The sequence below is a fragment of the Marmota marmota genome, unplaced genomic scaffold (genome assembly GCF_001458135.2).
Source record: "Marmota marmota marmota unplaced genomic scaffold, marMar, whole genome shotgun sequence".
NCBI classification, from domain to species: Eukaryota; Metazoa; Chordata; class Mammalia; order Rodentia; family Sciuridae; genus Marmota; species Marmota marmota.
Genome location: NW_026000108.1, coordinates 11,060,306 through 11,081,271, shown reverse-complemented (window position 1 = coordinate 11,081,271; position 20,966 = coordinate 11,060,306). Strand labels below are relative to the sequence as shown.

Sequence of the window (20,966 nt, the reverse complement as noted above, 5' to 3'; positions counted from 1 at the left end):
TTTATTGTTTTTTTTTTTTTTTTTTTTTTACTAATAAGGTTTTGTATATACCTTTGTCTGGCTTCTAACTTAGACTTCCCAGTGTTTTTCTCCAGACTGATTTTTTTTTTTTTAAGTATGGGCCAATTCTGATTTTTAAAATACAATTTTATTTCCTTCTTCAATTGTATGTCTATTTTTCATCTCAAATCAGGTGAGATGAAATCAGTAAATGACTACAAAGGCAGCCACTTGTCATTGGTGTTTTGGCAGTTCAGTTAGTCAAGAGAAGTTAAATTGAGTTGATTGATGATCACATTATCTCCATTTGGCTTCTTAATAAAAAATAACAAGACATCAAACCAGGATTTATTATCTCCTGTGCAGTGTTGAATCCTTTAGCGTAATTCTTTAAAATTAGAGGATATTTTAAAATCATTTATTCAGATTGAGCATCCCCAATCTAAAACTCCAAAATCCAAAATTTGACAAGGGGAAAATTTTACACCATGAAACTTTTCATGTACAAAGTCATTGAACCTATTGTAAAAATTATTCTCAGACTCTGTGTACAAGGAGTATGTAAAACAAGTAAATTCTGTGTTTAGACTTGTGTTCCATCCCCATTTTGTACACACAGATATTCCAAAGTCAAAAAACAATCTGAAACTGAAACAATTTCTGGTCCCAAACATTTCAGGTAAGGGATCCTCTTACCCTGCTCTTACCAGGCAAATACCTGGCCATGCACATAAATATATGTGGTCCAGAGTCAGAAGGCATGTGAGTCTTCATTTACTGTGTCCAGAGGGAAGTCGTGAAGAAGCTGTGTCCCCGCTTTATGACTTTATATTGGCTAGTTTCAATCAAATGGTCTATTTTACTCTCATTTCTAATGTGTTTACTAAATAAATTTGAGTTCTCAAAAAAAGTAGTTTTCATAATTTTTATCAAGGCTGTGGTCAATTGATTTATTCCAGTTACACTATTATTTTCTAGTTTCAGGCTGGAGATTAAAGAGAAATATTGTGATATAAAAAAATCTTAAAAATAATTTAGAGAATATTCATTTTGATATTTGTATGCATGTTAATATAAAAAAATTTAACACTTTTTCTAGATTTTGGACACCCCCTACTTACTAAACAAGGAATGGAAATACTACATCTCTGGCATGGTTCTTCAAAAACCAGATATTGAGCTCACTTTTGAACAAATTTACAGGTACCAATAATTGCATTGTATGTTTTGCTATTTAAATTTTTTTTTCAGATAAGAATTTTGCTTTCAATCTGTTTTTTTTTACCTTACTCATAAGGCTTTTCAGTTTCAGAGCTAAGCTGTCCTCTAGACTTAGCAAAGAGATTGTAGAAATGAGGCCCCAAAGAGAATTCTTCCCTGAAAGCCTTTGAAACCTGGAGATGATGATGCCTAAGGCCCTTATCTCCAGGTATCTTTGGGGTTCCCTGGAGAAGGTGACCCTATGTTGCATTAACAGGAACCTGTGAGAATCAGTGAATGTGTCCAAATCACAGCTGTGATAATAACAATGCAAGACTGGGTGCGGTTGAGAGGCTGAGGCAGGAGGATCATGAGTTCAAAGCCAGCCTCAGCAAAAAGTAAGGCACTAAGCAACTCAGTGAGACTACTCTGTCTCTAAAAAAAAATAGAAAAAATGACTGGGGGTGTGGCTCAGTGGTCAAGGGCCCCTGAGTTCGATCCCTGGTACCAAAATAATAATAACAACAACAACAACAACAACAACAACAATGCAGGTACAGGGCTGGTCCTGCAGTGAGGCCACCTAGGCTCCCATCCTTTCTCTGCAGCTGGGGGCCCTGTGACCTTGAGCAATTCTACTTCCTCTCCATTCAGTAGGGATCATGACAACAGAAATCTCACCTTGGGTCTTTTGGGGTCCAGTGAAATACATGAAATTAGAACAGTACCTGACACTTTATAAAGACATGACAACAGGCGTGGGTGTGGCTCAGTGGGAGAGCCCTTACCTAGCATGCGAGACCTTGGGTTTAATCCCCAGCACCACATAAACAGAACAAATCATGGCAAAATACCTGTTCTTACTTATGATTGTTCATCAGCACATTTAAGCTCCTGTCTGATACACAGACTTCTCTAAACCTTTAAAACCTTCTGGAATCTTTAGGGTTTTACTTGCTGCTGTGGTGACGTGCCACAAATTGTTCTCCTGCATAATGGAAAACTTTTTTTGGGGGGAGGGGTACCAGAGACTCAACCCAGGGGTGCTTAACCACAGAGCCACATCCCTAGCCCTTTTTTATTTATTTACTAATTTTGAGACAAGGTCTCACTAAGTTGCTTTGGGTCTCAACAAGTTGCTGAGGCTGGCTGGTTTTTTTTTATTATTATTAATTTTTTTTAGTTGTGGATGGACACAATACCTTTATTTTATTTTATTTTTTTACGTGGTGCCAGGGATCGAACCCAGTGCCTCATGTGTGCTAGACAGGTGCTCTACCTCTGAGCCACAACCCCAGTCCTGAGGCTGGCTTTGAATTTGTGGTTCTCCTGCCTCAGCCTCCTGAACTGCTGAGATGACAGTCATGTGCCACTGCGCCCAGCCCTTTTTGTTTTTTTCAACCTTTTTGTCATTTGCCTCTTTGCACCTCCAAAGAGGGGGACACCCTCTCCTTGGCAGTGAGATCATAGCCGAGTGAGTTGAATTGACCTTCTAAATCTTCCTTAAATCCGTCTCCTCTTCTTGCTTGCAGCTTCCCATTTCATCCTGCAAGTGTCTGGGAATGTGATGTGACCCAACCAAACAGATCACTTCCCGCCTTAATGTCAGCAGCTCCACAGTGCCACCAGCTGAGGTCACAAACAAGTGGTGCATGCATTCACCCCTCTCAACCTGTACTCAGATTGTTAATCAGTTTATACTCTTCAGCTTAACCCAGGGAGTCTCAGGGTCTTTCTCAATAGCAAACTCTAAGCAGACATTATCAACCCATTGGAGCCTCTGTGCACAATTCAGCCTGCTCACCATCCCCAGGCTGGGAGGCAAGGCCTAGCATCTTAGCTGGCATGCAGCAATTTGTGACCGGCTCTTGCAGAACTCTGCAATATTACCTTTGTTGGTGCATGGAGCTCTGGGTTCCAACAGCACCACCTGGTTGTTGGAGCAGGTATCACACTTCCTAGGAATGTGGGCAAATTGCTGCTCATGGCATCCTGCAGGGGCAGAAGGCATTGGCTCTTGTGGCAAGGAAGACACTTCCCTATTATGTGACTCTCTGTGTGGCAGGAATATGAATCCTACCAGCCCTATCCTTAGCTCAGTTAGATAAGCACTTCCCCATTTTAGAGATGGGATTGAAGCATGGAGAGCTGAGGACATTTCACCCAGGTGACCAGATTAATTTTATGGGCAAACAGCACCAAAAGTCTGGATGTCTGTGGGTTCTCACCATTAGAATAGATGTCAAAGCATATGTTTAGTCAATCAATATAGCCCAGACCTGGAAATAGGAAGGGGAAATATTCTTGACAGGGACTTGATAGAATCTTTTAATAAAGCCCATGATGCACTTTACAATGCACCTCTTTCTAGTGAGTATTATTTTTGTATTTTTTTCATGAGAATTTATTTCTTCCCAATTTGTAAATTTGTCCACAGCAGTACAGACAACAGTGTAAAGGAGACAGGTGCAAGGACACATTCATCAGTGCTATTGTATCTGTTCCAAAATTTGGACTGTTAACAAAAGAAAATAAGTCAGGAGTGGCAGGTGCCAGCCATTCACGTGGCTATGGGTGATAACCTGAACCCACTTAGTCACAGATTGCACAGCAAGAAACAGTTAACTTCCCTCCTCACTCTCAGATATGGACTGAGGTCACCATGCTGCTTTTCTGGGTCGTGATTTCTATGTTTGCTCCCACAGCGATTGCAAAAACAACAGAGGAATTTATTCCACACTTCAACTCGAGAACCGCTTCAATATCAGCGAGAGTCTCAACATTCACAAGGTGAGTCCTTAGAAACCAGTTCTGGACCTGACACATTGTTTTACTAAATCCAATTGTTTTTCCTTCTTTTTGTTAAAATTGCTGTGAAATCTGCAAAAGATAAAACAAGCCACTTTAAAGGGACATTTAATATGTTCGGTGTTAGGCAATCTTCACCTTTATCAAGTTCAAAACATTTTCTCACCCCCAACCAGTTGTCTTTCTTGCAGTGTGAGGTCTTTGATTTTTTTATGCAAGAGCCTCCCAAGAGGCCTCACTTAGGACATGTCCCAGGGAGAGATTCCACTTCACTCAACGTAGATATTCCTATGAAAGCAACCCCCACTTGCTTCCCAGGGAGGCTGGTTCTCCAAGACCATCACCCCTTGTCTGACAGGTCCTAGGATTGGGAGGAACAGTCCTCACCATCCTTATTCCTTATGATCACACTGTGGCCCCAGGACTGCAGGGTCGTCTCTGCTGAACCATGGCAAGAAGGAAGGATGGAAGCAAGCCAGATAGAATGACTTTCCCTCCTATTTTGCTTTAGCCCATGCCCTAGTCTTGACAATTAAGACTCAAAGAAAACGCCATTCCAGAGCATGCTGGTCAGAAGAAAGAGGAATAGAGTCCCACTGCCCCAGTCTGGAGTGCTGTTGGCCAGACCCTTCCACTCCCCTGTGCCTGGACGCCTCCTCTGGCCTTCTTGGTTGTGCAGGAAAGAATGTCGTCCTCTTACTTTTGGGCTTCCAGCACGAGAGCAGATTCCAGGCAGAATTAAGGAAGAGGCATTCACCAAGTCCTGCAGCTCTGGCAGGCCAGTAGAGAGACCAATGGGGTCATGATGACCTGACAGTTTTCAAATGTAAAGAGCTTTAATTCAAAACCTGCATATGAATTTTGTTTTGATTCTCTTCCCTAAATATTGCTTATTGTCCATAAATAAAATGTGATTTTGTCACCAAATCCTAATTAGGTGTCCTCTTCCCCTTTGCCCATCATGCCATGGTCCATTTTCCTTGTGCTGTGCTGGGTAGCAGTTGAGAGTGTCACTGGGACACTGAGGCACTCCCTGACTTCTGAAACTACTGATTGGCTACTAAGTCAACCCCAGGTCAACCACCGCATTCCCATGACCTTTGCCCAAGTAACTAAACACTGTTTCCCAGAAGACGTCTCCCATGTCTTTCTCTTGCCCAGCTCTAGAGCAAGGCGGTCTCTTCCCTAGAATGCCTGCCCACCTGTCCCTGTCAGCATCTCTGTTTGTCAAGCCTGGGTGCTCCAAAGCCACCTCCTCTCTACTCTCTGTGCTCCCAGCCTCTTTTCTTGAACTCCTCTCTCCTTGGTGCCCTAATGGAATTCTTGTGCCCCTCTTATGACACAGCCTCTTCCTTTTGAGGTCTTTTTGACAGGGAGATGAGATCTTATTTTACTTTGTACTTGAAAAGTGCTTACCACAGGATATAAGAAGCCATGGAGGCAGGGGAGGAAGAAATCCCAGTCAAATAATAGATATAAATACACACCCATGTATGAATATATACCGTGTCTGTATGTGTAAACAGACATATGTAAGTGTGTATATGTATGTATGTATATTCTTGCATAGTTTTATTGCCCTTTTAAAGCATTAAGTACTTGACATGCTTGGAGAGTAATGGCTTGGTTTCCACGTCTTGTTTCATCAGCATACTGACAGCATAAACAATCGACTTGAACGTCTGGATATAAAACTTGGTGGCATTGTTCTTCTGAATGAGGAAGGAAAAAACAACCTCAAGGAATTCTCTAATAGTGGGATAGACAATATAGATTATGACACCCTCTTGGCTCAGGTATCACCCACTTATGCCTGTGTGATCTGGGGGAGAAAGTAGGGCACCAAATGTGTGTACTTCGTTTTTTAGCGTTGTTTTTTTTTTTTAAATGAGAAGAGATTCAGAATATAAATTGCAATTTTAAATTGTGCGGCTTAGTGACATTTAGTATATTCACACTGTCACACCATTTTATTCTACCTAATTCTAAAACATTTTTATCACCCCAAAAGAAAAGCTATGCCCATTAACAGTCTTCCTCCGTTCCCCTCAACTTGGCAGCCATCGATGTGTGCTCCATTTCTATGGATTGACTTATTTGGATACTTCATGTAAATGAATCATACAAGAAGTGGCCTTTGGTGTGTAGCTTGATTTTGAGGTTCACATAGCATGTTTTCACCCATGTCTTAGCATGTGTTGGCATTTTATTCTTTTCTATGGTTAAATAAAAATAATGGGTATAAATTAAAATGCAAATGTCACCTATGGAGGAGTTTCTTCAATCTATTAGATGTTGTTAAGGATTAAAAATCCCATAACACAAATTTTTGATTTCTTTTGTAGAGTAAAACCTCTCCTGGAAAAGTGAATCTTTTATCATTTTCATATGATCTGGATACAAAAGCAGACCGTTTGGTGAGTTCACATAGTTGGGTTAAGTGCTGTAGCAGTGTAGGTGTCTAATGTCAGTGCCACCAAGAGGGAAGCTGCCGCAGAGGTCCCTTTCACTGTGAGTGAGTCCAGCCTTGCTGACCGCCCCTCCTGTGCATGTGGAAAGTTGCCCTCAGTGGTCATTGCTGTTTGGCCCCGATGTCGCTGGAAGTTTCCAGGGCCCACCTCCATCCCCACCGATTCCTTCACCCTCAGACCCCCAAGTGTGAGCACATGTGCTTCTGTATGTGCAAGCACACACACGTCACTTTCCTTGCAGCGTAGGGAACAGAGAGAGGACGGAGAAGTCCCATGGGTTGCTTTGCTGCCTCATCAGCAAGAAGTGGCTGAGGAGGGCAGAGGCCCCAGTGGGCCCACAGACTCTGCTTCGTCATCACCTCCGCTGGTCGGTGACTGCATGGCCTTCACTGGCCCCTTGTAGCATCAGACCATGGTGATGAGAACGTGGGCTTTGGAAGAAAACCCAGGTTTAAACCCTGACTCAGTTTCTTTCCAATGGTGGGAGCTTGAGCAAGGTATTTCAACCCTCTGTGCCTCAGTTTCCCCATCTAGCAAATGAGGGCAATAGTACTTATGGGATTCTTATAGTTGGCATGCCAAAACCCATTTTAAGTGTGGGTTAAATATAAAGCTCTCGGTTGAACTTTGGTTTTCTCATCTGTAAAACAGAGAAACCAATGGTGGCTCCGCCTCCTGAGGGCAGTGGTGAGGGAACCCAGTCTCTGGCACTCGGAGAGGGCTCATGAGTGCAGGTATTGCCGAGTCCATGGTTCTGATCCGAAACAGAATATTTTGTGCTGCCCCTTTCCGCCAGCCCTTGTGCCCACCCGTGGCCGCCATTGCCTAAGGAGAGCCATGTGCTTATGTTACAGCTGCCAGAGTCTGGAAGGATCCTGTGGATCTTGACTTATTTTCTCTTTGTAGCCCCCCGGACAATTAAAGCAGTCCATGAAGTCAGAAGCGCAAACTATTAGAAAAATTCACCAGGATCAAGTCCTTCCCATGGAGAAGACACAGGTAACCATCAGCTACCTATGATATAATGGTGACCTCAGCAAAATGGATTGCACCTCCTTGACTTAGACCTAGTCTGAGGCCACATGCACATCTCATGGAGGTCTCATCCAACTGGTCTCAGCCTCACCAATTGAGCTGGGCTTTGAAGAGCACAAAACTTAAATTACACCACCCCTAAATCTTATTTTCTTCTCATTTTCCCAGTGGAGTGTGAGCAGTTAGCTTTGGTCTGTGCCTGGCCCCCGCTCCTTGCTGTGGTCTCCATTGCTGTTAACACACCCTCCAAAGCCAGGTGTCTAGCACATCAGGTGCTGATCATTTTGCTCTGGACTTAATCTCATATATTCTCTAATTCTTTCTCTCCAAACTCTGCCTAGAAATATGTGAAAGTGAGGGTAAGTGCTTTTCTTCCCGCGTCCTGTCTGCTCTGTTACTGTCTTGATGGCCATTGCTGCCTTTCTTCTCTTTCCCATCCCTCTTGACCTGTCTCATTGCTTGAGACTATCAAGGCAGGCTTGTAGCAGAGGGAGAACAAGGACTTTGGAACCAGGAAGATCTGGCTTCAGGGCCTGCTTCTGCATCTCCAAAAACTATAGTATCTCAGTTTCCGCATCTAAAAACAGAATATTAAAAAAAAATGAGATATAACAAGGGTGGGAAAGATTCCTGCATTGCTACTCTCTGGTTCATGGAGATGTCAGACCTCTGACCTCAGAGGACTCAGGAATCAAAGAGTTGTTACTAGACTTGCATATGGGTCATACTCGCAGCTGTCAAGGCGGGAATTGTGTGGAAACTGGGTTACTAGGTCGGTTGCTCAAGTCTGGAGACGGGGATTAGGTCTATCTGCTCTGACATCTGAACCTTCCTGATGGAGCTTTTTCTCCGTCTCGGTCTCTCTCTTCTTTTCTGCCTTCTGACTTCCTAGTTCCATGGAGGATGCGCAGCGTCTTCCTGCGGAGGAGCTCACTTTCCTGTGTGCCATGCTCATCACTCTGTTCTGCTATCTGTGTTCAGATCAGAACAAATCTGTTAACATTAGAAACTGCTTTTGCAGCTTGTCTTCAAGCAGACAGGACCCCTTGGCCTTTTCAGAGTTAGGGCACCTTGTCCACAGAAAGACAAGGGGGTCAGCCAACTGCAGTCTGAAGGCCAAATCCTGCCAGCTTTTGTAAACAAAGTTATTGCAACACGGTGGTGCCCAGTTATTTCCAAACTGTCTGTGGCTCCTCTTGGCTATAAAGGTGAAGTAAAGTGGAGTTGTTGGAACAGGCCATTGCCTAAAGCCCAAAATATTCATTCACTCTCCAGCCCTTCATAAGTTTACCACCCCAAACCAAAATCATCCAGGGGTGCCACACTGTAGGGCAGGCTGTGTTTTAAATGCCTTCCACTTTGATCAAATCAGTTCAAAGGCATTTCTTGGGCACCTTGCATGTGATCTGCACCCTTTCCAAGCTTTTGAACAAGTATCCTGATTTCTTACACCAGGTGCACATCGTTACTTGTTGGTTTTTCTAGAATGAGACCTTTGCAGTGTAAGATCAGATTGATGGCTATTATGGGGAGCGAGGAGACACATGCCATGTGTTCTTGCTCCCTTGTTTAATAGTTTTGACAATATTTTCTGTTTTTTCACCAGGATGATGCACAAAAAAATATCAAGATACTTCAACACACAAGTGGGGGACTAAAGGCAAGGATGCATTTTGTTTTTCTGTCACAGGGTTTGTTATTAAATACCATGCATAGAATTTCAGAGACATTGATTTTTACAAGTACTTTAAATTTTAAAGAAAGTCTCAGGTATGTACCCATCTAAATACCCAATTGGGTTTTCCTACCATTTCCCTTCTACTTGTGCTTCCATAAATGCTGACCTCTCCTAGCAGGTTGTCTATAGAACTGAAATCTATTTTGATGCGTAGAAACTTAGAAGGTAACATGGGGCAATCTCACAGAGCTATCGATGCCTAGCAAACCAGTGTCAAGGCTCAGTGCCCTCTAACTGCATCCATCTCACTGCTGGGCTGCTCACAGGCTGCTCAACTTATCTCCCCCCTTAGATAGGCAGCCTGAAGGAGCAGCCCCTGTCATGGCCACCTCACATGCTCTTAGTGGGTACATGAGTTTGGGGTGACAGGAACCCAGTTGTGTTTTAAGATACTGGTTAGAACTAGCACATTCTGCTTTGTCATGTTCCCCTGGCCAAAGCAAGTCACATGGCCACACCCATGATCATCATGGTCAGAGCAGAGAAGTACAGTTGTCCCTCACTGGGGGAGGGGTTGGTTCCAGAACCCTCCATGGACATCAGAACCCATGAGTGGTGAAGTCCCTTGCATAAAATGGCATACACAGTATTTGTATATAACCTCTGCACATCTTCTCATATACTTTAAATTCTCTGTAGATTACTAAGACTACTCAATGCAATGCAAATGCTATATGAATAGTTATTATACTGTAATGTTTAGGGGATAATAACAAGAAAACAATCTCATATGTGTTCCATATACTTTTTTCTCAAAAAGATTAGTTGAATCCCCAAATGCAAAATCTGTGAATTTGGAAGGCCAACTATGTGCTCTAAGCCCTGAGAAGTCATGCCTGAGAAGGTGTCAGTCGTCTGGAACAGTTGCTGCGCTCTACTGCAAGGGTACCCTAGCCACAAACACACCCACAACAGAAACTCAGCTCTATGCTGTGCTATATTCATCTTGTATACAAAATGCCAACAAGCAACTCAATAAGGAAGAAAATATTTCCTTGTTGAGTAGGTAGGCTGCCCACAAAAGGCTTTGGCTATGAGCCCCACAGTGAAAATCTCGGTGTTCCTTCCTTCACCAATACCAGGACTCACTTTCTCTGAAGACATTCAGGTTTACTCTGCACTAGGACCCTCCCTACACCTCCAATTACTGGGGCCATTTCATCATGCTTTATCCCTTGCCAAGGGACCCCAAGAGACACCCTGCTGGCTACAGGCCCTTTGCTCCCTTCGGAGCAGCAGTGCATGCAGTTTGGGGTTGCATTCATGGGGCCCAGCCCAGGGAGCACTAGGGCCAGGACTCAGTTGTGACCCACTTGTCAGGCTGTGTTGCTCAGCACTTTGGGCAAAGGAACCCTTTTTCAGATTTTGCACCAAGGTCTCATGCAGGTTGGCCACAGTGCTATCTTGGAATGACAGTGCAGGCAAATTCCTACACCTTAGTATGTTCTCAGCTTGGTGGTCTTGAGGTCGTCAGCCACCTACTCCGGGAACAGTGGCCAGCAGCACCCTCCTGCCCACTTTGCTGTGAGTTCTCCTAGAAGGAAGTCCTATGAAGGCTCCACTCCAGTGCTGACCCCCAAATGCTTGATCTTGGCTCTTCTCCTTCCCCTACCTCAGGTGACTGGGCCAGGTCATGGTGGCATTGGACTGGGGCACCAGTACTACTGACTGTCCGGATCCCTGGGGTCTGAATCTGCAGGTCCAGCCAGCCACAGAACGGAAAATATTTGGGGGAAATAACTAAGTCTGTACTAGACGTATACAGACTGTTTTTCTTCTCATTGTCCCCTAAAAAATACAGTGACGATTATTTGCATAGTATTTACATCGTGTCAGGCGTTATAAGTAATTTGGAGATGACTTAAAGTATATGGGAGGGTGTGGGATGTGTCGGTCACCTGCCATTTTATGTGAGGACTTGAAGATCTTTAAACTTGCTATCCCAGGGGCTCTTGAAATCAGTGTTCCCAGGGACAGCTGCACTCAAATTGATTTTCATATTGTCTGTTTAATTCCTCTTATCACTTGATCCCCTTCTAATTACTATTCTGTTTTCCAGGAGAAAGTGACCAAGATTCTGCAATCTTTGGATTCTGTTCAGATCTTCATAACAAACGATATTTCCTCCGTTATTGTGGAAGTGAGTTTTCTTTCTTAAAATAAGCCAATCAATAAATGGGCCTGTGAGGTTTCCATAATTAAGTCTCTGTGGTGTTTGAGTATGCTGTCATCATTTTAGTGGCATTACTGATCTTCGGTTTCTTTCTAGGAAACGAAGAAATTTGCGAAAAAAATCTTACGATATTTTGAACACTACCTAGAGTGGGTGGAGCTGGCTGTAAGTAGTTGACCTTCTATGAACATAAATGGGGTGTCCTAAGACAGTCATTGTCTAGGGTAAAATATGGAGGAAGTGAGGTTGAATTCCTGGTGATTTGACTGACACCAAGTAGAAGGGCTTTGAAGTGTGGAGACCAAGACCTCTGAGACCAGCCCACCAGGTGGGAGCCCCTTCCCCCTCCCAAATCCCCTCTTGTCCCTTGGCACACCATTGTGACATGGGTTCCTCCATTTGCTTCTCACCTCCTTTGTCATATAACAAAGGGATCAGACTAAAAATTCAGTCTAAACCACTGCTGGATATGTGTGCTTTTAGTTCTCTCAGCAACCCTGAAGGGTGGGTCCTCTAGTTCACATAACATTTGAGGAAACTGGAAACCGAGGCTCAGAGAGAACAAGGTTCTTGCTTTGAAGTACTTGGATTCACACCTGTGGGACTCATCCGCACAAACCCCCAGTCAGCTCCGAAACTCCGAGGAATGGAGGTCCTTATGTGAGACGGGCCACAAGGGTCTAATCGTTGTGGGGTTTGGTGATCTGCTCACTCAGTTTTTCCATGTCCCTCACCTCCATAGGTCACTGAGAAGATGGTGCCCTGCAAGCCTGTGGCCACCGCCATGGATTCTGCTTTTAAAGTGATTCTGTGTGGCTTCATTGTGGACCCTCTGGTGAGAACTCCATCTTCCAAAAGCAGACGTGTTAAACCCATCATCTTGATTGTTTCCCCCCAGATGGAAATACACTATAATATTTGTTTATATTAGTTTTCTGTTGGGGTTTATTTTGGTTTAGAACCCAAATCCTAAACCCTAAAATTTAGATCAGTGTGTTATGATACCCAGTAGACCAAAACAGTGACAGTCCTGTTTACAGCTACTCGTTCCTTACTAAAATCACACTTGGAAGTTGGGAGACTCCTCTTGGTGGGAACAATCAGAAAGGAAGACTCCTTGCTGTGCTGATAGCTAATATCAGGAGATTCTTCATGTGACTTTCTGCACAAGCCCAGTGCTAAAATCCAGGCTTCATTTTTGTTTTAAAATTGCTTTAACATGTGACACCTGGGACGGCAGATTCGGTTTATCAAATTTGTTGCTCGCCTCTGTTCACCCTCAGCTTGCACTGACCCTGTCTGTGGGCAGATTCTCTTGCTTCTTCTGCTCAGAGTGCCGTGGTGGTTTCCCCTTGCTACCATGATGAAGGCCAGCACCCTTCAGAGAACACGCCAGCCTAGCACGATGGCGTCCTGCCCACCCAGGTCGCATTATGTGCTGCTTCCCACCTTTCTCCCTGGGCTCCAGACATGCTCAATTCTTTTCACTTCTTCAAAGTTCCCCACCTCTAGGCCTTTGCACATGCCCAACTTCCGGTCTGCAGACCGTCTCCCTCTCTCTTTCTCTCTTCTCCCCACCCTTCCTATGCATTGGACTAACTTCTCAGATCTGTTAGCAGAGGTTGAGAACATGGACTCTGAATTCAAATGCCACTTCTACCCTTTCTGAACTCTGACTTTGAAACACCATTGACATTTCCTGAGCTTCATCACCCGAATGGGGCTGTTTTGATGGTTCAGCTACCTTCCATGTAAAGCCCTTGACACCATTACTGGTACATGAACACCCTCTGTAGCTGTTAGCAGTCCTTTGTTGTTCAGTTTTCTGAACTGTATCCTTTTCTCTGGAAGGATTTTATGATCCTCCAAACTTACAGGATCCCTTTTCCACATTCCCACAGAATTCTGTGCTTTTCCTGAGAAATATAATTGCTGTTGAATTACGCACCAGTGTGTATCTCCAAGATCTGGCCTCTGCAACACACACTACACTGAACTGCACGACAGAGGGCGCTGCTGTACCCTTTGCTGGCACACAGCATTCCTAAGGCATGCTGATCAGAGAACTCAGTGCATCCCTGCTCTCTTTCTCCATCTCCCTCTTCCCTGCTCACAAGTTCATTTGCCAGCTGGACTTGCATAGCCCCAAGGGGAATGATCCTTCCACTCTGGCACCCCAGGCCATGGCTTCTTGGCTGCTTACCTCCCGTGGCAACTTCTTGCCCCGTCTGTCCTGTGTTTGGTGGCCCTTGCTGCCAGCTTCTGTGGAAGTCCTCATTAGGCCAGTCCTGGGTTCACCTGATTGATTCTGAATTGACCTCGTCCTGGTCCATTCTCCATCTCCCATCACCAACCAGGCAAATCACCCAGCTTCTAGATGCCTCTCTGTAAAGACTGGGGCAGAAAAAGGAGAGGTCTAGAGGCTGCTCAGGGGATAACAGGCTGGGTCTTTGCTGCTGGTGGTGTACAGCGAGGAAGAGCTCTGGGAACCCCACTGCACCAACAAAATAGATGCAGGTTGGCCACCATGTCTCTTTAGTATCTTGATCACTCCTCAAAGGATTTAGGAAGCTTCCAGGGAATGGATGTGGCTGTCAGAAGACCGGAAAGCCTGGAAATTAGAGGCCAGGGAGATGCCACCAAAAACAACAGCCAGCTCATCCAGGAGCGCAATAATGCTGCCTGGCCAGGCTGGGACAGCAGGTGGAGGCTGGTGTCCCAGCTGCCTTCTGCCTCATGGTGGCTGGGGAAGCTGCTCTGGTGGTCCTGCAGCATTGTCCCGAGGCAGGGCTCAGACTTGAACTTCCATAGGAGCCTGGAATGTGCAGGCTTACAAGGCCAACCAAGAAGGATGCTGATCAGAAGTGGTACCAGCCTGTGTGTACCACAGGGTCACACTGTGCATAGCTGTTACTGCTTTGTTTGGTAACATTAAGGTACTTGGGGTTTCACTCTTCAAAGGATGACATGGTCTGTGCCCAAAGGAGGGCAAATGCTGCTCTTGAGGGAGAAGCATGACTCTTCTGCTGTTGGCTATTGTCTCATGGGCAAAAGGGTCCAGGATATGAAATGCAATCTCAGATTTTTCAAGAAAAGACATTAAGTTCAGGTTTATGTGTGAGATCTGACTTATAAATATTGGCAACTGTTTTTTAAAGGACACTTTAATTTTTCTTTTTAAGTAAAACATGGTTGAACTCAGCCTGTGGCCCACCTTCAGGGTGGTTAACATGAAACACAAGACTTCTCTTGAGATGCTGGTGTGTGGCCAGCTTTGCTTCTGTCTTGTTGACACAGTTGTGTTATGGGGTGAGGCTGCTGCGCCTCCACTGCTCAGATGCAGATCAAAGCGAGAAAGTTTCATGAGTCTAGCTCCGAGAAGGGGTGTGGACTCAGACCGGACAGCTGGCCATCCTGCAGGCTGGACGGCTGGGGCAGCCAAGGGAGCTGTGGAGGGCGAGACTTGGAGTTTTCCTGGAGTGTCCTAAGTGAAATCCTGGCTACACTGCTGGCTGTTTCTGTTTGTCGTCTGGAAAATAAATGTAATTATATAATAAATATAGGATCTACTCAAAGTTTTCAGAAAAACAAACTGGATTGTAGCATGTGGCCCTTCAGACAATGGCTGGTTCATGTTACGTTCACAAATAAATTTAAAGAACAAAATGAAGATTCATTTATAAAAGATTGCAAAACACATATTTTCTAATAAGCAGCTGTTATTTTACATTGCCCATCTTCAAGTATTTAATTTTCTTAAATTTTAATTTAACTTTTTGATTTTTTTTTTCCTCCCCAGAATTTGTTTTGGTTTGGCATAGGGAAAGCTACTTTTCTTTTACTACCGGCTCTAATCATCGCTGTGAAGCTGGCCAAGCACTACCGCCGCATGGAATCAGAGGATGTATATGAAGAGTAAGCATGAGCTTCCTTGAAGGTGGGGGTCAAAGTCCGGGCAGGACTTCAAGGAGCTGCTGCATCTGAGCTCAGATGACTGCAGCTGACTCTCTTCTAAAAAAAAAAAAATCTGTCCTGGTTTTGTTAAGTTTTAATACTAATCGTGCCTTTTCACTCTCAATTAATCTCAACTTCATTAACCAGTCTTCTCATTTCTCCTTTGCAGTTGCTCTCGGTCGGGGACTTGGCATTTCACTTTATGATAACTTTTATTACTATTTTCCTTTCTATCCTGACATCGGTCCTTGGCTCTGTGTCTGGTGATCTCATGTGTTTCATATTCATGTCACTCACTTCCTCCAATATGGAGGAAGGTTAGGGTTAGGGTTAGGGTTAGGGTAGGGTTAGGGTTAGGGTCTCTCTGGAATGTGCACTATTAATATCCATATTGGAGGACAAATGTGGAGAGTGTAGCTGTAGAGCTGAAATAGTCGCACGAAAATTAGTAATTTTGTCTCTACTTTTTATATTTTATGGTGTTGAAACTGTATGCATGGAAATGTAAGCCTTTTTAAAAAAATATATTCACACATGGGATGGGAGAGGATTTATTATCCTATGATGGACTTTAAAGTTAAATTAATAATATCTTTAAATGACATAAAAATAATAGATACATCTAGGTAAAAATAAATTCTGACAGTTCTGAAAAAGAGGACTGGAACACAGAGGGTGTACAAGAAATACTCATTGAAGGAATGAATATTTTACATGTTAAAAATTACTAATCCATACAGAAATCATTCCCATCTTTGGGAGGCAGAGGCAGGAGGATCACAAGTTCAGCCAGTCTCAGCACCTCAGCAAGGCCCCAAGCAAATAGTGAATCAAAATTTTAAAAGAAAGAAAGAAAGAGGGTTATTTTACAAGTTGGTAACACAGACTTTGAGGTCCCAGAAACCTCTCAGCACACTAACATTGCCATGAACAATTTGCCATTTAGAAGTGAGTGTCAAAGCCATAGACATTCACTAATTCCTGGTCTCATACCGGAGTGCTGAGAACAGACAGCTGTGTGCCATCACCCATCCTGTCATGGCCCTGTCTGAGCCCTTTGCTACATTTGCTGTCCAAAACCTGCCTTCACCATAGATGAGACAACACCTGAGCCCCCACTGGATGCCCAGCTGCACCCCACGTGAGTACTCAACACTGAGGGCTTAAGAGGTGTGTGTGAGTGTCCTTGCTTACCAGTTTTTTCCCATGTTCCTGCACATGGGAAGACTTGCTAACTCTTGGATTTCATTTACTGTACAAAAAGGAAAAACGATAATGATAGGAAACAGAAAAAGCCCTAGGAGATGTTCAGAAATGAGTGTCTCTTCCCATAGGAGATGTTCAGAAATGAGTGTCTCTTCCCACTTGCTGGTGGGCGTTTCATCCTGGGTTGTTAAGGCAGAAATTCACAATCAGTGACTCCCCCCCCAGTTGTACTAAAGACCACTGAGGACGCTTCTGTAGTGATTCTGGGTGTAATGCACATTTGAAGGAGTTGCCTTTGGGAAGGACCTAGCCCCTCACACTCCTGTGAAGGGCAGAAGCAGAGTGTGTTGGTCTTGGAAGTCCCAGGCTCTTCTGAGGCTTCCGTATTCTATATTCTGTGTGCAGCCCCACAGCAGGTTGGGCTTTGTTTCAAGGAGAGAAAAAGCACAGACTAACTGCCCCCCTCAGGTTTCCCTGGGGCACCTTCTGTGGTAGCTGTTGAAGCAGGGCTGGTTTTCCATCCAGAACAGCCCATCCTGCAGGGGGAGTCCTGGTAGGTGTCCTGGCCATTCTGCTCTTCTGGGGACAGTAAAGAAAGGAACAGAAAGTTTCAGGTTAGTGGAGTTGATTTATCAGAAGGTGAGGAAGCAACATCTCAGAATCTCTAGGAATGTTGTGATTAATTTCTGCCCCACTGAGACCCTCCTTAAGGGCTCTGGCATCCGTGTTGGGGTAAATCGTGTTGCACAGTCTTGTGTCACTATGTGAGTTCAGTGGCATTTCCTGGAGCCTCAGTGTCCTTATATGTGAAAGGAGACAATAGGATCCCTGCTCACTTAGTCTTGTGAGGTCACAGGGGTAAAATATTCAGCATTTGACAGTGGAAGCCCTTGCTAGAGTGTTTCTGATTCATGAGAGTAATGACAATCTCATCTTCTGGTTACCCTGATGTTTCTGGTGGAACCCCGAGTTGTTCAGAAGAAAAACGTGTCTATTTTGTTAACCAGCCAGGGCCACTTGTCCTCTGGGCTTGCACAGGTGGGAAGGAGGCTTCACAAGCTGTGGGAGAACCCATTGGCCTCCATTCAGTCTAACCTGAGCCCCTTGTACCTTTCTGTTGCTGTGAGTTCCATGAGTGCTCACACCAAAGGATTTCAATTGCTGCCACATCTCAAGAAAAAGCCAGGTTTGGGAGCAAAGAGGACAGTGCATGGATAAGGTGCCTAGCCCTCTAGGAAAGTCCTTCTGCAGGTCAGGCTAATACAAAGTCAGGAGCAGCTCAGCCATTGGTTCCTGAGGAGTCTCCCAGGAAAAGTCTCCTGAAGGGGAACCATGCAGCTTCTGAGTGGCCAAGTCAGTCTCAAGTCCTTCCCCCTCCCCTCCCCTGTCATCTTGTTTCTCTCTCTCTCTCTCTCTCTCTCTCTCTCACACACACACACACACACACACACACACACACACACACACGTAGGCCGTCCTGAGCTCTCTGTCTGGTGATCTCCTGTGTTTCTTGTCCATGTCACTCATCTGCTCAACCTGTCTCTCTGGAATGGGACTATTAACATTCATGTTGGAGTACAAATGTGTGGGGTGTGGCTTTAGAGCTGTAAGAGTCACAAGAAAATTAGTAATTTTGTCTCTCCTTTTTTGTATTTTATAATGTTAAAACTGTACGCTCGGAAACGTAATCCTTTTTTAAAAAAATTATATTTATACATGGGATGGGGGAGGATTTTATTATCCTATAATAGACTTTAAAGTTGAATTATTAATATCTTTAAATGACATAAAAATAATAGATACATCTAGGTAAAAATAAATCGTGACACCTCTTAAAGGGGACTGGAACATAGACGGTGCTCAAAAATACTCGTTGAAGGAATGAATATTTTACATGTTAAAATTACTAATCCATGAAGAAGTAGTTTCCATTTTTGGAATCTGCAGATTTAACAAATTGTCATGTACCTTTCATGACCCATACATTGTCTTTTTGATACATGATATAAACACTTCATCTTAGAGATAACGTGGTGTTTTGGTGTCATTTATTTTTGTTACAGTATGGAAAATGGTTATCATAAAGATCATCCATATGGTATTCACAATGCTGTTATGCCAAGGTAAACAAAAGTCCAGAAGTGCATGTGTGTCCCGTGGTGAACTTTCTCTTTCCCCTGTAGATCTTCTGAGATCTCTGCATGCTCTTGGTGCCTTGCACTTCTCTCTGCATGATACTCTGTCAACGCCTAGCTACAATCTTGACCTACGTAGCATTTTATGATGCCATAGTTTGAGATTTCAGTGACTTCTTAGCAACAGAAATGTGAAGCAACTAAAATTTGGTGTCATCAGAAAATGCTACGTATAACTGAAGATCATAATGATTTAAATGCATGCACACTTTAGCATTTCTCTGCTTCAAACTAGGTGCTTACTGTCTTCCAGATTTACCCTTCTTCCCTTCTCTCATCCATTCTCTTTCCTTCTCATAAATTATGGTCAGTCGAAAAACGAACTCCAACTTCTCCAAAATCTTTTCATGCATTCAAATTTTCTGGATGTAAGTCACTTTCCATGAACCTGAACATTCACTAAGTAATTCTGAGCACTATCTGACAGGTGTCCTCTTATGAGAATCCACTAAAACTTGAGATGTACCTGACAACCAGGAGGCCTGTCTACTGAAAAGAAGTGGGGCCAGGATAAGCAAGGGACAGCAGGGCAGCCCTGAGCTCTCTTACTTAGTGGGTGTGGTCTTTATCAAATCCATATAGCTGACCCTAAACCAGTGTTCTTTAGCACATGCAAGGGGTACCTCAGGTGCAAAGGAATGAGTCTAACTTCAGTGTGCAGGGGGGTCCATGTTCTCTTAGAAGTCTGTACTCCACAAGGGACAATCCAGTTCAAAGGTCACCATATTCAGGGGAGTCCCCAGCTTGGGCTCCCACTAAGACTTTATATAGAAAAATATATAGTACTGGCAAGGGCATCCTTATCTTGAGCAGTGTGGCCTAGTAACAGCTGATGCTCTACCTTTGTCAGACCTCAAAAGGAACAGAATTAGAAAGATATTTGTCTCTTCAGAAGGGTAAAAGATTTACCCAATTTACAATACTGAATATCACAAAAATTTCCAAACATTTCAATTTAATTTGCATTTAAGGGAAAGGAAATTGTATTGTGTATCCAGCAAAAAAATAAATAAATAAATAAGAAATTTCTTCCTCACGGTTCTGGAGGTGGCAAGTGCTAGACCAGGTGCTGTCAGGTTCACTGGCTTGTTCATAGATGGTGCCCCTCCCTGTATCTCACACAGGTGAAGGAGTGAGCCAGCTCATTGGGGTTGCTTGTCCTAAACCTGTCCCCAAAGGCCTCCACCTCCTAGTGCCATCCTCCTAGTGACTAGGATCTCAACTTATGAATATTAGGGGGACATAAGCATTCAGATGAAGCAAAAGTAATAATAATAAGAAGAAGAAGAAGAAGAAGAAGAAGAAGAAGAAGAAGAAGAAAACAATAAGGCTTCAAATGGCAAATTGACTTCATGTCATTTGCTGCCTCTAGGATAAGGTGATGTGTGTTGGATTTGGTTGCTAGAGTGCTAGGTTGTGAGAGATGTGAAGATTGATTTAAGGGTCACTTAGCTCAGTCTCCTCCAGGCAGAGTAGGCAGGGCTGTGGCCTGCCTCATACATATCTCCCGTTTCATAGGGTAGCATGCTAGGAGGGCATCTTATACTTATGGACTGAAATTTCAAGGTCAAAGGAGAGTTCTCAACTATCTCTATTGCCCCAACATGTGTTTTTCTAGGACTTTCTGAATTTGTAGAATTGGTGTCTGGTCTTGCCTCCTGTTTGCGAGGTCTGCAGGTGTCCTCTCTTTATCAGGAAGTGTCATTGAGTTGGCTTAGAGGATTTTAGCAAGACAGGCAAGCCTGGGCAGGAAGTGTACTGAGGGTCAGGACTCCTGGTGGCAATGCTGTGGTGGAGTTTGGGATGCGAGATGTTTGAAGAGAAGTCCAGGTGGACCTTCTGAAGACTCAGTCCTCTGGGGCAAATATGCCCTGCCAAGAGTTGCCTTCATTGGGCTAAATGGAGACTTTGTGCCCCCACCTCTCTACGCACTTGGATCTGGGCTGCTCAGGAAAGATAAAGCCTTTGGGCAGTTCAATTGGCAGAACAGACCCTGAGGACTTTGGCAGCAGGAGGCCCTCTGCTGACCATGCTCCCCACTGCTGATGGCAAGACCTTTGGAATCTGGAAGGCACAGCATTATGGCTTCCTGAGGAGTAGGAGTCTTGTGAGAGTTTGCTGCATCTAGGATTCCTTTGCAATTGAAAGGGAGGGTCAGGTTGGGCTTGGTGGTGCATGCCTGTAGT

At 44.1% G+C, this 20,966-nt stretch overlaps 1 protein-coding gene across 4 annotated transcripts in view; it reads left to right on the top strand.

Moving 5' to 3' along the window:
• The window catches only part of Prom1 (prominin 1), a 113,879-nt gene that overhangs the window by 80,053 nt on the left and 12,860 nt on the right, over positions 1-20,966 (top strand). Inside the window, exons 14-24 of one of the 4 annotated variants that reach the window (XR_007341030.1) lie at positions 1,100-1,203; positions 3,906-3,990; positions 5,658-5,804; positions 6,354-6,425; positions 7,386-7,478; positions 9,121-9,174; positions 11,312-11,392; positions 11,522-11,590; positions 12,168-12,260; positions 15,225-15,362; positions 18,649-18,708. Coding sequence is in view for 2 of the 4 variants with exons in the window: in XM_048784228.1 (XP_048640185.1) it covers positions 1,100-1,203; positions 3,906-3,990; positions 5,658-5,804; positions 6,354-6,425; positions 7,386-7,478; positions 9,121-9,174; positions 11,312-11,392; positions 11,522-11,590; positions 12,168-12,260; positions 15,225-15,340; positions 18,649-18,708 (974 nt within the window). In the remaining 2 variants the exon portion in view is untranslated. The remainder of the gene's footprint in view (positions 1-1,099; positions 1,204-3,905; positions 3,991-5,657; positions 5,805-6,353; positions 6,426-7,385; positions 7,479-9,120; positions 9,175-11,311; positions 11,393-11,521; positions 11,591-12,167; positions 12,261-15,224; positions 15,363-18,648; positions 18,709-20,966) is intronic. The other 3 variants (XM_048784228.1, XR_007341029.1, XM_048784229.1) reach the window with 3 other exon arrangements.